General features: G+C 39.3%; 1 protein-coding gene across 11 annotated transcripts in view; it reads right to left on the minus strand.

The window, feature by feature from the left end:
* The window catches only part of DOCK7 (dedicator of cytokinesis 7), a 200,367-nt gene that overhangs the window by 42,275 nt on the left and 139,503 nt on the right, over window positions 1–18,589 (minus strand). For 10 of the 11 annotated variants that reach the window (XM_080656332.1, XM_080656339.1, XM_080656336.1 and 7 more), the window contains 6 exons: window positions 17,975–18,114; window positions 14,869–15,038; window positions 13,988–14,142; window positions 4,786–4,968; window positions 4,541–4,676; window positions 1,220–1,316 (listed from right to left, as the gene is read on the minus strand). In XM_080656332.1, the coding sequence (XP_080512458.1) occupies window positions 1,220–1,316; window positions 4,541–4,676; window positions 4,786–4,968; window positions 13,988–14,142; window positions 14,869–15,038; window positions 17,975–18,114 (881 nt within the window). Of the gene's footprint in view, window positions 1–686; window positions 814–1,219; window positions 1,317–4,540; window positions 4,677–4,785; window positions 4,969–13,987; window positions 14,143–14,868; window positions 15,039–17,974; window positions 18,115–18,589 lie in introns of all 11 variants that reach the window. The other variant, XM_080656333.1, reaches the window with a different exon arrangement.

Genomic DNA, 18,589 nt, shown 5'->3' on the forward strand with positions numbered 1-18,589 from the left:
TGGTATTAGGAGGTGAGGCAAAAGTCATGAGGGTAAGGGTCTTGGGAATGGGATTAGTGCTTTTATAAAAGAGGCCCCAGGGAATCTGTTTGCCTTTCCACCTTATGAGGACATAGCGAGAGAGAAGTCTTTAACCTGGGAGAGGGTCAGACACCAAATCTGCTGGTGCCATGATCTTGAACTTCCCAGCTCCTGGAACTGTGAGAAATAAATTTCTGTTGTTTGTAAGTGGCCCAGCAAATGGTATTTTGTTATAGCAGCCTAAAGAGACTAAGAATTTCTGATAATTCCAAACTCTCATCTATATAGTACTGAGTCTGCTGTTACTGTTTTTTCTCTACAGGCTTGCATAGGGCCTTGCATTCTGTGTTTTACGATTTCACTGCTGTGAACTAATATTTCTGTAAGTTTATTTGTAAGAATCCTCTAACTCTTGGGCTGAAGATGGTTTCAGATAGAGTGACCCACTGGTTTGCTTTAGGACAGGACTGAGGGGTTCCCTGGGATATGAAACATTCAGTGCTAAAAATTAGGAGTACTAGGCAAACCTGAATGGGCTGGTCACCATATTCTAAAGTTTTTTGGGCCAGTCAAGCTACTCGAGGGCTAACTTGTAATTACAAATTGTCAAGAGAAAATATTTAGCCCCTTAATTCAATGCCAAGTTTCAAGCCAAGCAATTTTACCTGCAGTCACCTAGGCAGTGAGAAGGGTTCATTTCTAGTTCTCTTTATACTGATGGTGTAGTCCTTTAGGCTCCTGGACTCATGGTAGTGCATTTTCAGCTGTGTTTTTACCTGGCTTGTCTCCATGCTAGAATCAGAAGACCCAGAGTGTTTTGTCTTCCTTTAATTATATTTTAGGCTCCAAGAGGGCAAATAATAGTTTTCTAATTTTCTCTAATGCTTGAAATATTTAGTTTAAGTGTGACACCCAATATATTCTAAAATAGTTGTAGAATGCAACTTTCAAAGGGGGTGGCTGCTGGGGAAAATGGGGTAACATTTAAAATATATAACATTATGCTTTACTATAGCAATTAAAAATTCTTCCCCCAAATCTTTTTAAATCTTCAATTTAAAAATTAAGTACAATAATTTTTTCTTCCAAGATTTGAATGCCTAACATATACATAAAATAACATTAAAATTAGTCATTTTCCTCTTGCATCTGAAATTCAACAGGCCTGTCATTAACATAAAATAGAAGATTATATTACTTGTCAAGCTTCTCAGTGTTTTGCCGCCAATGAGTCATATCCTTTCTCCACCTCAGATTTTCTTGACTGCCAAAGGCACTTCCAGATGGGCTTCTCTCTGTTAAGTACATTTCACAACCATTTTAAAAAATGTTATTTCAACTGGACCACTTATATGTATACTTGCAAACATTTAAGAAATACTGCACAATGTTAATAATTTTATATACAGCCATTTTATCCTCAATAACAATGGAAAAACCTGACAATGATGCTTTTTATTCAAAGCTTTCATAATAGTTACAGAGGAAGTATGTTTGCTACATGTATTACAAAAACAACAATAACAACACCACCCTTTTAAATAAGCAACTTTTCTAATACTGATTTTCTCAAAATCTTACCCATGGCTTCTATGGCTCTACATGATATAACCTTTTTTCCTACCATTATTCCTCTTGCTTGCACCACCACAGTTATTGTGTGTGTGTTTGTGTGTGTGTGGTGTATTCTGAATATATGCTCCTGATTTAGAACCTAAGGGTTGTTTTTCCTTCTACCAGATTGTTCTTCCCAAATTTTCGCTGGCCAATTATTCCTTACTTCCAAAGAAAGGCCTTTCCCAACTCTCCAATTTCTTTTCCTCTTAATTTGCTTTACTTTTCCCCATAGCACTTATAAACACAAGGCTATAAACTACTAAGAACAGAGATTATGTTTACTGTCCACCACTTAATGTCTGAGGCTGACAAAGTTTCTGGCACATTTTCAGTGCTCAATAAGTTTGTTTGATAAATAAAGAAAATAAGGATAATTCCTACAGTAATTACTTCTTTTAGACAACGGAAAGCAGAGCAAGAGAAAAAAACAAGGGCTTTCTCCCAAGAGGTTTCTAGGATGGAAGGTAGATTGAATCGCACAGACTCTTTTAAGGGCAGTAGCAATAGAACTGATTTATACAAATCCAGCAGAAGTGGAGAAGGCGTTGGGAACTGTGCAGAAATATAAAAATACTTAAACAATAGAATGCCATGATTTTAGGCTTTCAATGAGAAAGCTAATGCTCCTTTTTTAAAAACATGAGATCTTAAATTGGTTGGGAAGATGGGAAGAAAAATGGAAGTCAAAATTCAGAGTTCAAATACAAATTTTAAAAATACTGAGAAAAAATATAATATGCCACACAATAAAGGATATTCTGGATATATCATCTTTGTAATGACCATATCTGTAAACATTTCACAAATTGGAGGAACAAGAAAGGAAATGTGTAAACATTTCATAAATTGTAACATATTGTTAATAGTTCCACCTCTCCAACAATAAACTACAGAAAGAGCTGTAGTATAATATGAAGAACACTAAATTGGAAGCCAAAAGATCCTGCTTCTGAAACTTAGTTTATGATCTTAGGCAAGTTATTTATCTCTGTGAGTTTTATTTTCTTTATCTTAAAGATGAGGATAATATTCATTAGATTTTGGTAATAATTAAATGACCTACTCAAAAGTTAATTTTCATACCTTTCTAGAAGATTGTTGTACATAATAAATGAGTTAAAAGAAAATACATAGGTACATTGTGAATTGTATATAACTACAGTGAAAAAATCGGTGCTCTATTAATTCCATTAAAGGCAAAGACTTTATTTTATTCATTATTAAATTCCAAAATACATAGCATATAAAGAATATTTAAGTTCACTTAAATAAATGATCACTGTGGTAACAGCATTTTGGAAAACAATAAATAAAATATCTATCTATACATAAAAAACCCTAATATGCAAATAGACCGAATGGCAGAACAACCAAACAACTGGTCGCTATGATGTGCGCTAACCACCAGGGGGCACGCATGGAACATGGTGGATGTTGGCAGCAGGCGGCAGAGCATGGAACATGGTGGGCGTTGGCTGTGGCGGGATCGTGGAGCAGGTGAGCAGTGGTGTCAGACCAAGGAAGGGCACTGGTCGCTGTCATCGGGGCAAGCCTCTGGTGGTTACTGAAAATTCTTTGCTCCTGCGCACCGTGGTCCCGCTGGGCGCTCGCACCCGCTGCCAGAATTGGAGCCGCCGCTCACACCCTCTGCTGGCGCCCGGCGCCGGTCCCTATCGCTTGGCACTGTCAGCAGGTGTGAGCAGCAGCTGCAGGCCCTGAGGGTTTCTCCACCTCCCCCTGCTCCTGAGGGGCTATTGGGGCAGCAGCCACTGCTCGCAGCTGCTGACGGTGCTGGCCCTGCTCGCACCCACTGCTGGTGCTGGCTCCAATTGCTCCATGCTGTCAGTGTGTGCAAGTGGGGCTGTTGGCAGAGAGGGGACTGAGGGCCATGGTGGGAGGGGCCAGGTTGGGGCACAGAGTATGGGCCGAGACCCACCCCTGTGCCCACTGCAGCCTCGTGGCCCACAGTCCCTTTCAAGGTTCATGAATTCATGCACTGGGCCCCTAGTATACTTATAAATGTATAGTCATATTTTAAGTCAACAAATATACATGGAACTATTAGCATGTGTCATGTACACAGATGACTAAGCCATGGCCCTGTCCTTAAGGAGTTCACAGCAACAATATCATTTACATGTCACTTTAGAATTTATGAACTGTTTATACACATGGTCACTACAAAGATGATAAGCTCAGTTAGTTATATTACCTTTTAAATTCTCCAAACTATCACAAGTAGATGAGAAAAAGGAAAGTGGGGAGATTAAGTGACCTGGTCAAAGTTATATGGCTAACGGTTAGCAGAACTGGGATTAGAATCAGGCCTCTAAAGCTACTGTTTCTTTTCCCTAATATTTGAGTTTGATGGCCAATATCTTTGCCTTAGATACAGGGTATATTAATTCACTGTGCAAAATAGGAAGCTTTTAAGAATAAGAGGAGATGCTACAAAGAATTTATGACACCAAGAGTGAACCCTATATAGACTCTGTGTGATTATGATGTGTCAGTGCAGGTTCATTAATGATGTTGATAATGGAAGAGTCTACACATATGTGCAGGCAAGGAAATCTCTGTATCTTCAGCTCAATTTTGCTGTGAACCTAAAACTGCTCTAAAACTAGAGCAGTTTTAGGATGCTATTAATAATCACACAAGGGCAACAGGAATAAAATGAGACTATCCAGAGCAAATCACAAAGTACATTTTACCCTACTTCACTCAGAACTCTTGAGTTCCTACAGAGAAATGGTTATTTCAGTTAATTCACAGTTACATTTAAAACACTTTTTTTAAAGGATAGAACAGTCATTGAAGACTTGCCACAATGAGGACTAAAAATAAACTTGAAGGAAAATGAAGAAATTCTCACCAGAAGGAGAAGATATTGTGTACATACCAAGCTGTCCTCGGCTTCGGCGCACCATTTCTTGCCTAGCACCTATGCTCCCAAGAATAGCTTCTTCAAGCTTAGCTCTCATGTCTTTTGATTTCTTAAAGGTCAAGCTATTCATTCTTTCAAACACTTTCTTTCCCTAAAATTTAAACATTAGAAAAGAAGAAGCATTGAGAAAATTTTCTTCTTTTTCCATATAATTAATTTCCTATCTTGTTCCTCTTTGCAATGGCATAATGATCACTTACTTTGTATTCAAAGCAAGATACACAGAGGTAAAGCAGATCTAACAGTCGGTTGAGCTGCAGGACTGAGAGATCTGTAAACCACTTTTGTAAAACCGTCTCATCTGCATTCTTGAGAACCCAAAGGAGGCAGATCAAAAGGCTCCGACTTGATTCTGCTGAAAAGGTAGTGTGTTGCCTGCCACTCTGAAAATCAAGAACAGTAGAATGAGTCAAATTGATCAATGACCATTTCCTTTTTGGGCTATTGTCAACTGTTTTCTTCTAAAAGCAAAAAAACAAAATTACTTAAAAATCAAATATTATAAAAGGATTATTTGGTTTAGATAATACTTGTATAAGTCATACCGAACCTTAGACTTAAGGTCTTGAAGTTTATTGAACCTTTCCTGGCAATAGAAGATTGTTTTAATTTGGGTAGGGCTTCCAGCAGATGTTAATAGAAATTATAAAGCAAAAAACTAAAAGGTCTTAGTATTAAAAACTAACATATCTACTACATAATATCAAACATGATGAAAGTAAAGAAAAAAAAGAAAGAGCTGACTCAAAAAATAAGAGAAGTATAAGAATAGAAAGTAATAACAAAAAGTTTATCAGGTTTAGAGAACCATTGTTTCCTGTCAGGGACACTGACAAAAAAGAAAAGTCTTAGACACTGTATAAATAAAAAGAATTGTTACACAGAGCATATAAAGTTAAGGTGCCATTTAAAATTTCAATCTGCATTAGTATAAGTATGTAAAATACATATGAAAAACTAAGAATAAGAACTTGTTTACAGTATCATTTATTGGCTATTTATTCTATTCCAGTCATCATGCCAACCTCTTTACATACATTATTTCATTTAGTTCTCCGACAATATCACCAAGCAGGTAGTATCATCTCAATTTTATAGACAAGATACAGGATGACAATGGTGATTATGATGATGACTAAACAACAAAATTTGAAATGTACTAGACATTATGTTAATTTTTCCTTATTTAATTCACAATAATTTTATGAGACATTATTAACTATTATTATTTCTAGTTTATAGGTAAGGATACTAAAGGCTAGAGATTAATTTGCTCTAAATCACATACTAAGAAAAAGTAAAGCCAGGATTTTCATACAGGTAAACAGACTCCAAAACTTTCGCTTTACCTTTATATACATTCTCATATTTGGTTAATAAATATACTAAATAACAAAAAAAGCAATGGAAGAGATGTTGAGATGAAAGACAAAGGAAAGCTGAATATACTTAACTGTTGAAATAATGATCTTAAATTAATAAATTTAGTAGAATTTACTAGAGTTAGAATAATTAAGACAGTTTGATATTGGCACATGGCAGACAAATAATGTAATGAAATAGAATAGAAAGAATAAAAAATCCTATGCATATATGAAAATCTGATATACAGCAGAGCTGGCACTATGGATCAGTGTGGATGGATAGATTATAAGGTGTTGAGATCACTGGTTCACTAGAGAAAAAAATAAGATCCCAACCTTGCACCATTGTACAAAAAATAAATTCAAGACAAAGAAAGAACTTAAATGTAAAAGGCAAAATTTTAAAACTTTTACAAGGAAATATAAGAGATTATATTTATAATCTTGGGGGTAGAATAGAACTTCTTAAATAAGACATAAAAAGCATAAACTATAAACCCACAAAAAAGATGGTCAATTTGCCTAAATTAAAATCGCAACAATGTGTTCATTCAAATAGACCAGGGGTGGGCAAACTTTTTGACTCGAGGGCCACAATGGGTTCTTAAACTGGACCGGAAGGCCGGAACAAAAGCATGGATGGAGTGTTTGTGTGAACAGATATAAATTCAAAGTAAACATCATTACATAAAAGGGTACGGTCTGCCCTGACCGGTTTGGCTCAGTGGATAGAGCGTCGGCCTGCGGACCGAAGGGTCCCAGGTTCGATTCCGGATAAGGGCATGTACCTTGGTTGCGGGCACATCCCCAGTAGGAGGTGTGCAGGAGGCAGCTGATTGATGCTTCTCTCTCATCGATGTTTCTAACTCTCTATCCCTCTCGCTTCCTCTCTGTGAAAAATCAATAAAAATATAAAAGGGTATGGTCTTTTTTTTTTATTTCAATAGTTTTATTCATTCCAAACATTTTAACAAGAAGAATGTAAACACTAATTATTATAATTTGAAACTTCAAAAAATGGAGGAATCATAGCACAATAACATACCTTATATTGAAGATGGCAAAATAAAATTGCCTAACAAAGGAAAGGTACAAAAGCCTTTCAAATTAAACTTAAATATAATAAAATAATTTAAAACTAAAACAAATAGAAAAGAACAAAATGTGTAAACAGTAAATTAAACATTTTCTTTAGTGCAACTTCCAAATTATGCCCAGGACATAGATGTAGATGGCAATGTAGACTGGGTTAAAAGGTTTTTGGTCTTTAAAACATCAACTTCAGTGGGAACAGTGTTGTTGGTCTCCTTTTTAGCTAATGCTCTGATACTGTGCTCTCCAGGGGCATGTCTCCCTACATCACCACGATAACGTGTCTACGCATTCCCAGGGTGATGTCGGAGGACGTGTCCGCGGGCATTACAAGGAGCCTCTGGAAGATTGAGAGGTTGTTCCTTCCACTGAATGGGCGGATATAAATCCGCCCACTCAGAAGAAGGAGCTGCGGCCGTGTTTCCCGACGTTGCCATGTTAACACTGCTGCTGGTGAAGGAGCGGAGGGGAGAGCAAGAGAACCCTCCGCTCTTTCGGCTCCGCGGGCCGGATAGAACAGCCGAACGGGCCAGATACGGCCCGCGGGCCGTAGTTTGCCCATGGCTGAAATAGACAGACAGATAGAAAATGCACGTGATAAAATAGTAGACATTTGCTGCATATAAAACCAACCTGATATAAGTATCAAGAATAGTCTTTCTCAACCAAGTTTCCATGAGAGAATTAAGCCCTCAAAAGAATGACTGAGGGACTATTTTCCCCATTTTCCCAAGGCATTAAAAAAAGGGAGTGGTGGTGGGGGGAGGAGATAATTCTGGTCTTGTATTAGCAATCAATGAAACTTCTCTGCAGGAAGAATCCACAATCACAGGACTCTTATTATACCTACTAGAGGCCCAGTGCACGAAATTCGTGCATGGGGTGGGGTGTGTCCCTCAGCCCAGACTGCACCCTCTCCAATCTGGGACCTCTCAAGGGATATCCGACTGCCGGTTTAGGCCAGATCCTACCTGGAGGGCCTAAACAGGCAGTCGGACATCCCTCTCACAATCCAGGACTGCTGGCTCCCAAATGCTCACCTGCCTGCCTTCCTGATTGCCCCTAATCGCTTCTGCCTGCCAGCCTGATAACCCCCTAAACACTCCACTGCCAGCCTGTTTGCCCCTAACTGCCCTCCCCTGCAGGCCTGGTCCCCCCCAACTGCCCTTCCCAGCAGACCCAGTCACCCCCAACTTCCCTCCTCTGCCGGCCAGGTCACCACTAACTGCCCTCCCCTTCAGGCTTGATCGCCCCCAACTACCCTCCCCTGCTGGCCTGATTGCCCACAACTGCCTTCCCCTGCAGGCCTGATCCCTCCCAACTGCCCTCCCCTGCTGGCCATCTTGTGGTGGCCATTGTGTGTCCACATGGGAGCAGCCATCTTGTGTGTTGGAGTGATGGTCAATTTGCATATTACTGTTTTATTAGATAGGATAGAGGCCAGGCGCATGGGTGGGGGCCAGCTTGTTTGCCGTGAAGGGTGTCCCAGATCAGGGTGGGGTTTCCCTTGAGGCATGGGGCGGCCTGGGCGAGGGGCCTGTGGTGGTTTGCAGGCCAGCCACGCCCCCAGGCGACCCAAGCAGAGGCCCTGGTATCTGGGATTCATTTATCTTCTATAATTGAAACTTTGTAGCCTTAAGCGGAGCCAAGCCTCCTGCTTGCTCCGGGGCTGCAGCCATTTTTGTTGGGATTTATTTATCTTCTATAATTGAATCTTTGTATCCTTAAGCAGAGGCCAAGGCAGGCCAGGGCTGCGGAAGCTTGGCTTCCTCCATCGCCGGGGGCAACTCAAGCCTCCTGCTCTCTCCAGCTCCGTGGCTGCTGCCATTTTGTTGGGATTTATTTATCTTCTATAATTGAAACTTTGTAGCCTTCAGTGGAGGCCTAGGCCGGCCAGGGTGTGTGGAAAGCTTGGCTTCCTCCATTGCCAGGGGCAACTGAAGCCTCCTGCTCGCTCCATGGCTGCAGCCATCTTGGTTGGGTTAATTTGCATACTTGCTCCTGATTGGCTGGTGGGCGTGGCTTGTGGGTGTAGCAGAGTGGTTAATTTACATATTACTCCTTTCTGTATTGTGGCAAGAAGCAGTCACCTAACACTCCACTCGGGAATTCTCCCAAACATTTGCCTAGAGCAGTGGTCGGCAAACTCAGTCAACAGAGCCAAATATCAACAGGACAACGATTGAAATTTCTTTTGAGAGCCAAATTTTTTAAACTTATACTTCTAACACCACTTCTTCAAAATAGACTTGCCCAGGCCGTGGTATTTTGTGAAAGAGACACACTCAAGGGGCCAAAGAGCCACATGTGGCTAGCGAGCCGCAGTTTGCCGACCATGGGTCTAGAAAAAAGAAACCTACCCTAGGTATACTAATATTATACAAAATAGAGTTTATGGCCAAAAATAAAAAAAAAGTTTTACAATTCATGTAGATGAAAGGTGGAAAAATAATCTTTTAATACATGATGTTGAAATGATTTGGTATAATATATATAAAATAACTAAATAAACTTGGGTGCCCAAATTCCACTGTTCATAAAAATAAATTCCATGTAGATTTTAGGGTTATATATAAAAGGAACAACAAAAAAAGCATTTAAAAAATAACATAAGGCCCGGCTGTTATGGCTTAGTTGGTTGAGCATGAGTCATCCCTTGCACCAAGAGGTCACTAGTTCAATTCTGATCAGGCACATGCTCAATCCCAGGTAGGGGGCATGCAGGAGGCAGCTGATGTTTCTCATTGATGTTTCTATCTCTCCCTCTTTCTTTAAAATCAATAAAAACATATTTTAAAAAATAACAAAAAAAAATCTTCAAAATTTTGGAATAGGGATATCAAAAAATACTAGGAAAAAAATGACAAATTTTAAAATAAGACACTCTAATCACCAAATTTACTATTAAGTGTGTAAAAAAGCAAGCCATATAAAATATAAGACCCAGCCCTGGCTGGTTTGGCTCAGTGAATAGAGCGTTGGCCTGTGGACTCAAGGGTCCCAGGTTTGATTCCTGTCAGGAGCATGTGTGTATCTTGGTTGCGGGCACATCCTCAGTGGGGGGTGTGCAGGAGGCAGCTGATTGATGTTTCTCTCTCATTGAGGTTTCTAACTCTCTCTCCCTCTCCCTTCCTCTCTGTAAAGAAGCAATAAAATATATTAAAAATATATATCCTATCTAATAAAAGAGTAACATGCAAATTGACTGCACCTCCGCTACACCCACAAACCACGCCCACCAGCCAATCAGGAGCAAGTATGCAAATTAACCCAACCAAGATGGCTGCGGCCACAGAGCGAGCAGAAGCTTAAGTTTTCCGGGCAATGGAGGAAGCCAAGCTTCCCTCACACCTTGGCCAGCTATGGACTCCACTCAAGGCTACAAAGTTTCAATTATAGAAGATAAATAAATCCCAACAAAAATAGTTGCAGCCACTGAGAGAGCAGGAGGCTTGGGTTTCCCCGGCGATGGAGGAAGCCAAGCTTTATGCCCGCCCTGGCCTGCCCTAGCCTCCATTCAAGGCTACAAAGTTTCAATTATAGAAGATAAATAAATCCCAGATACCAGGGCCTCTGCTTGGGTCGCCTGGGGGCGTGGATGGCCTGCAAACCTTGCCCAGGCCACCCCATGCCCCAAGGGAACCCCCACCCTGATACAGGACACCCTTCAGGGCAAACCAGCCGGCCCCCACCCGTGCAGCAGGCCTCTATCCTATCTAATAAAAGACTAATATGCAAATTGACCATCACTCCAACACACAAGATGGCTGCCCCCATGTGGACACAAGATGGCTGCCACAAGATGGTCAGCAGGGGAGGGATCAGGTCTGCAAGGGAGGGCAGTTGTGGGCAATCAGACCAGCAGGGGAGGGCAGTTGGGAGGAACCAGGCCTGCAAGGGAGGGCAATTGGGGGCGATCAAGCCTGCAGGGGAGGGCAGTTAGGGGTGACCAGGCCAGCAGAGGAGGAAAGTTGGGGGTGACTGGGCCTGCAGGGAAGGGAAGTTGGGGGGGATCCAGGCCTACAGGGGAGGGCAGTTAGGGTGACCAGGCCTCAGAAGAGGGCAGTTAGGGGCAATCGGGCTGGCAGGGGAGCAGTTAGGCATCAATCAGGCTGGCAGGGGAGTGGTTAGGGGGTGATCAGGCTGGCAGGCAGAAGCGGTTAGGGGCAATCAGGAAGGCAGGCAGGCGAGCAGTTGGGAGCCAGTAGTCCTGGATTGTGAGAGGCATGTCCGACTGCCCGTTTAGGACTGATCCCTCGAGGGGTCCCAGATTGGAGAGGGTGCAGGCTGGGCTGAGGGACAACCCCCCCCCCCCCGGTGCACGAATTTTGTGCACCGGGCCTCTAGTATATATATAAGACCCATTTATAATTGACAACAGGCTTGATCCAGAACATATAAATTTCTGCAAAGCATAAACAAAGGCAGAGGGCCCAATGGAAAATGGACAAAAACTAGACACTTTAAAAGAGAAAATCTAAATGGCCAACATAAATATGAAAAAGTGTGTACCCTCAGAACACAACAGAGAAATGAAACACAACTATAAATTACCAGGTTGACAAAAGTTGAAAAGTCTGAAAATCCTAAGTGATAATGAACATGTGAAAGAATGGAAAATCTCATAGGTGCAAGTATAAACTGAGATGAACTCTTCAGAAAACACCCTGGCATATCTAGTATGGGTGAAGAAACTATTCTATGACCCAGCAAATTCCACTCCTAGTAAATACCCTAAATAATAGTATAGGCATGCATACAGGATACATATAAAAGAAGATATAGGGTTGCTATTTACAATAACAAAAGATCAGAAACCATTCAAGCATCTATCAACCGAATGGGTAAATAAACTGATCTTTATTCAGGTAATGGAATATCAGGTACTAGAGGACCGGTGCACGACATTCGTGCACTGGGGGTGGGGGGTGTCCCTCAACCCGGCCTGTGCCCTCTCGCAGTCTGGGACCCCTCAGGAGATGTCCGTCTGCCAGCTTAGGCCTGCTCCCCTAGGTTGATTTGCATATTAGCCTTTTATTATATAGGATCTATATAAAAGCCTACACGACCATTATGACCAAACGACCCGTCAACCAGTTACTATGATGCGCACTGACCACAAGGGGGCAGACGCTCAATGCAGGAGCTGTCCCCTGATGGTCAGTGCACTCCACAGCCAACCTCTCATGGCTAGCCAACCTCCCCCAGTCCCTCCCCCTGGCCAGTAGGCCCCAATAGGGACTGGGTGAGACGGCCCCATCGGCCCTGATCACCGGCCAGGCCTAGGAACCTCACCCATGCACGAATTTGCGCACCAGGCCTCTAGTACAGAAATAAAATCAGAATTATAGTACAATTTGTAACTTGCTTAAATATTAAAGATATAAAACTACACTATAATATTTAGGGATGCAAACGTAGATGGTAAAACTATAAATAAGATTAAGCAATTATTTCATTAGTCAGGTTAATGGGAGATTGATAAATAGTTGTGGTGGAGAAAAGCATGCCAAAGATTTCTAAAAGGCAATCAATATTCTATAGTTTGTCCTGAGTGGTGGCTACAAAGGTGAAAAAGAGTTTTATAATATTTTAACTTGTACATTTATGTTTCATGTATTTTTTCATGTGCAGTATATTTCACATAAAGAAAAGTTTTAAAAAGTCAATAAAATTGAGAATAGTGGTCACTTTGAGGGAGAGATGGAGTGAATTGAGGGCAGAAAGGAACTTCCAATATATTTGCAATGTTTTATTTCTGAAACTGGGTGGTACATATACTGCTGTTTCTTTTACTTTAATTGTACATATAGTTTATATATTCTTTTGTATGTATAATATCAAAAGTACAAGGAATAGCCCTGGCTGGTGTTGCTCACTAGTTGGCCTGCACATCAAAGGTCTCGGGTTCGATTCCTGGTCAAGGGGCATGTACCTGGGTTGCAGGTTGGATCTCCAGCCCCAGTTGGAATGCATGCGGGAGGTAACCAATCAATGTCTTTCTCACATCTACATTTATCTTTCCCCCTTTTTCTCTCCCCTTCCTTCCCTCCCCTCCACACTCTTTTAAAAAAAATTAATGAAAAAAAATATCCTTGGAATAGGATTAACAAACAAACAAAAAGTACAAGAAATAAAAGAAAAAATTGAAAAATTAGAATTCATAAAATTTAAAAAATTTGCACTTCAAATGACACCATCTAATAATTGAAAATATAAGCCACAGAATGAGAAAATACTTGAAATCATATATAAGGGAGTTGTATCCAGAATATATAAAGAACTCTTTTAAGTCAGTAACAAAAAGAACACAATTTTAAAATGACAAAGAATTTGAATGGACTTTTCTCTAAATAAGACAGTTGTTCAAAAAGATGTGCCAATAAACAAATGAAAAGGTGCTCAACATTAGTATATATTGGGAAAATGCAAATCAAAATCACAATGAGATGCTACTTCATACCCACTAAGGTGGCTATAAATAAGAAAAAAGTGTAGGTGAGAAACAGGAACCTTTTATTTATTGCTGGTAAGAATGTAAAATGATGCATCCACTGTGAAAAAGAGTTTAGAAATTTCTCAGAATGTTAACAGATGATGTGTTGTGAACCTGAAACTTGTATACTTTTGTTAACCAGTGTCAACCGAAAAAATTCAATAAAGAGGAAAAAAGTAAAATGGATTAAAAAAATAGGCTATATAATAAGCAACTTTCGAAAATTCTGAATGACAGAAAAGAGCTTTATACCATAACCCTGCAATAATTAATACTTTTTAAAATAACTTATAAAAGATATATAATAGTCTCAGAACCTTAACATTTCCACAAAATAAAACTCAGAGTACTTCTGCATCAGTTAATACAACAATCTTAGTTATTTATGGGTACATCCTTATAAATATTTGTCTTTCCAGAAAAAAACTTCTGTAGGAGGGTTGTTTTTACCGTTGATGTGAGAATAAAACTGCCAGGCCTTGTTAGTTGAGGAACTGATGTTCCTGCAATTGCCATGGCAACTGTCTGGCTTATCATGCTTCCACTCTCACTTTCATAATCATCAGTGGCTATACAAACTGGTCTTCCTCGCTGATTGTGAGTTTCTGGTCGGGGGGGGCAGGGGGGTGAGAGAAAATCCAAAATAAATAAATACATACATACATACATACATACATACATATATAAAACTTCTGAATAGCTTAATAAACAGTTCTTAATACACATTAGGTACTCAGCAAATGTTTGTTTTTGTTTTGATTGAACTGGAAGTATTTTATCCAGTTAATGGCTAGTTTAAATGCAACCTACAGTGTTTTCTTTAAAGCAAGTGAAGGAATTCAAGTAAATTCTAATATGAAAAGCAAGAGCAATAAAACTTTGTAGGTCCTAATTTTTAAAAAGCAACAAAACTTCATCTTATTAACCCAATGTTAGCAATAAACCTAATTATTGGTATTCAGGTGAATATTAATTTAAATTACATTTATATGATTAAAATTGATACTGAGGGTAGTATACAGTTTTCATGTTTATTTTTTAGAGGAACAGTAAGTACACAAAAAAAACTATTTTCTAACAAGTAGGAATAGAACTACTATACAATCATTACTTAAAATTTCATCATAAAAACTACTTATAGAAACCTTGCAGTGGATTCTCTCACAGTCAAAAGATTTCAGTAATATAATTATTTACAGTTTACTTATGTTAGTGTACATTTCTTTATATTTCTTTTCCTAAAATAAGATCTTTATTCTTGAGAAATTGTCTAACACTTTTATTATACGTTGTGATTTGCCATTAAAATCTGTCTTACATATACTAAGTACCTGTAAAATCATACAGCTGAGGAACAGTTTCCATGATAATGCCAATCAGAGGTAGATATAACATGGCCACCCGAGCCTTTATCTGGGGGTCAGAGTACCGCGGGTCTGAGTCATGACTGGATAGTAAATTGTGTACCATATTGATGACTTTCTTATGCAATCCAAACAGTCTATTTAAAAAGAAGATGAAGAAAAAGCAATAAGGTCACAGATATTAGTTAATACCTTTAAACAAACAGTAAGCAATGGTACTGAATCAATTTTGTTCAACTTCTTAACTTTGCCACATATTTTCATCTATTCTATAAAAACATTTCTATGTTAAAATTAATAAATGTCTTTCTGTATAAGTAAAAATTGAGGGAAAAGAAATGTTATATAAATTCACTTAAGAGTAAACCTGAATATTTTACATTAACTCCTTCTTAGTGCATTTGAATGTTAAATAACTTAAGAGCAGTTATGGTTGGTTATATTTTAAAACAAAAAAATAAAAAAGTTACAGCTACATTTTAAGTAGCTGTAACTTTTATTTCATCAAATGAGATCTTTTCACATTTACCATAAGAAAACTTTTATTTCCTTTTTCCAAAAGAAAAATCCTCTACCTAATGGATTATGTAGTTCACAGGCTGAGGTTGCCTTTGACATCTATTTTAAACAGAACTTTCTTGCTCATACACCTCATTTGGGCCCTTACAACTTTTCTAGACTCCCAGTCGCCTGCATTTCAACTGAGCTAATAAACTAGCCAGGGTTGCTCTCATCTTCATACTTTTGCCTTTCTTCTTAAATTGAAGGTGCTCTGACTATGCAAACCATTCTAATTAAAAATTCATACAACTTCACCCGGCCCTTAATGCTGTACCTGGTACCAGTTTCCAATCACATTATCTCTCTTAAGCCTTTCACCATCAATATCAGTGACTATGCAAACCGTTCTAATTAAAAATTCATACAACTTCACCTGGCCCTTAATGCTGTACCTGGTACCAGTTTCCGATCACATTATCTCTCTTAAGCCTTTCACCATCAATATCAGTAAAAGACCTTACCTCCAATTTCTTTCTTTTAGGAAAGAAAGCCATTCCGAATTTGCTCTGGTCGCATCATTTTAAAAAAAATATATGTTTTTATTGATTTCAGAGGGAGGGAGGAAAAGGGAGGGGAATAGAAACATCAATGATGAGAGAGAATCATTGAACAGCTGCCTCCTGCATGTCTCCTACTGGGAATCAAACTTACAACCTGGGCATGTGCCCTGACCAGGAATCAAACCATGACCTCCTGGTTCATGGGTTAATGCTCAACCACTGAACCACACCAGCCATGCTGGTCACATCTTTTAACACATCTCCATCTATATAGCTACAGGATCACCTTCCCTTTGTTTCAGAAAAATCTGTATCTTCTCTCAGAAAGTAATTTCTCCATATATTCAATAAACCCCACCTTTCTTCAATAGCCTAAATGTCCCCTTCATTCTTCTTTCCTACCTTGAAAATATATGTTCACTTGAAACTAGTTTCCTCTAACTTACACAGTATTTCACTTAGTAATAAACTATTACATGATGTCCCCAGTAATAAACTTCCTGAATGTTTTAAGTCTATACCAAGTGTTTCCACTTACTTCCTACTATTTACTTCCTTTGTTTTTAACTAATAGTATTTGAATATTTATAATATGGTACTTACTAGCTTCATCATTTAATAGCTAAATGATTTTTTGAAAATATTTAACCTCTGTTTCTTTATCTATGGATGAGGGTAATAACCTACCTAAGGTGGTTTCAAATTAAGTTATATAATTTATGCCAAATGCTTAATACAGTGCCTTGTATATTGCCTTCCTCAGTAAATAGTAACTTTTTTTTTTTTTTTAAATATGGAACGCTTCACGAATTTGCGTGTCACCCTTGCGCAGGGGCCATGCTAATCTTCTCTGTATCGTTCCAATTTTAGTATATGTGCTGCCGAAGCGAGCACAATAGTAACTTTTAAAATTTTTTTTTGCAAGAGGACGTTTATTAGGTAAATTACAGAGGTAGAAGTAATTCCTAGAAGAAATGGGCTTATGAATGAGTTACGGAGGTAAAGGAAGGGCCCTTGGAGCTTGGGAGTGAGGAAACTACTGTGCCAGGGGGAGTGGGAGGGGAGAGAGAGAGAAGGCAAGGGAAAGGGATGGGCATGCTCCTGGGAGGGAGAGCGCCAATAAATATTAACTTTTATCTCTTTAAGATCATACAGATTTAAAAGCTGGGATCTTAAACAAAGTAGTCTTAACGCCAGAGCCCTTATCTGCCATTTTATATAGCTGCCTATGAAACCTAGCTGGAGATTCTTCTCCCTTCCAGATTTTTATTCAGAAAGTATATTTTTAAATATTGTCATGAACCACATCTAATGAACATATGTCAGATTTCATTCTCTAGATTTCTACTTGACACTGTCATCTTATATGTTCTTTTCTCAATATTTTCTCCAAATAGTTCTTCCCCTTCCGGTCATTTGCTTTTTATGTTCCCCCTTTCTATTTCCTGTATCACTAGTAATGATTCCCAAACCTGATTGTTTATTCCTTACCTCTCAACAGCTCCCAATTCCAGTCTTCAACCTATCTAAACTCAATCACACACAGTAATTAAATATACACTTATGCAGGACCTGCAATATCCTATTCTAGATGTTGGAGATAAGACATTGTCTCTGTTCTTAAACAGCTTGTTTTAGTAAGAGAGGAACAGACAGCAAAATAATAATTCAATGTTACAAATGCTATAATAAGAGGCATTAATCTTCTACAAAACTATGTCTGTACTACAAAATTAGCATTTAATCATAGTGTATTGTTTCAGTTTTAACCTTCTTCCTATAATGAGTTTCCAGAGAGCAAATCTGTGATCAATATTAGAACATATTATTGCCATTCAAGGAATTACTCTTGGTTACTTAGCAAGCTGATGGAATAAAAAGAAAAGCATTCCTCTCAAGTAGAGGAGTGGGAAAGATTAATTTTTTGATTCTTAGGAAGTTTAAGTGGGATACTTCTGTCTTATCATCAAAATCAAGCTGATATTCTACAAGGCAAAAACTGGTCTACTCACCCTTCAGCCTCAGGGTCTAAAATGACAGCCAGCTCTGTTAATACAAGTCCTGCCAAATAATGCTGTTGGCGGAAAGGCACAGACAATTCAAACATATTTGCAATCTTCTGGTCCTGTACATTGGTGGAAAATCCAGAACTCTGTTTGGGAGTGAGGTAGAACAAACTATAATAACTGTGCAACAAAAAATCCCACAGACACACATTACAATGAATAGAATGTGAGCATTATCTGAAAGTGAGATAAACTTTGCCTAGAGTAATTTATTACCTATGGTTTATTACAGATCATTATTATTAACACTAGAGGCCCAGTGCACAAATTCATGCACCAGTGGGGTCCGGGCCAGCGGGGGGTAGGGGCCATGGGCGGTTGGCTGGCCGGGGGGAGGGGCCACAGTGTATGTCATAGTGACTGGTCATTCTGGTTGCTTGGCTTTTATATATATAGACTAGTGGCCTGGTGCATGAAATTAGTGCATGGGGGGGGGGGAGGGGCATCAGCCCAGCCTGCATCCTCTCCAATGAGACATCCCGCTCGCAATCTGGGTCCACTGGCTCCTAACCACTCACTTGCCTGCCTGCTGATTGTCCCTAACTGCCTCTGCCTGCCTGC

Source organism: Plecotus auritus, assembly GCF_963455305.1.
Source record: "Plecotus auritus genome assembly, chromosome: 2".
NCBI classification, from domain to species: Eukaryota; Metazoa; Chordata; class Mammalia; order Chiroptera; family Vespertilionidae; genus Plecotus; species Plecotus auritus.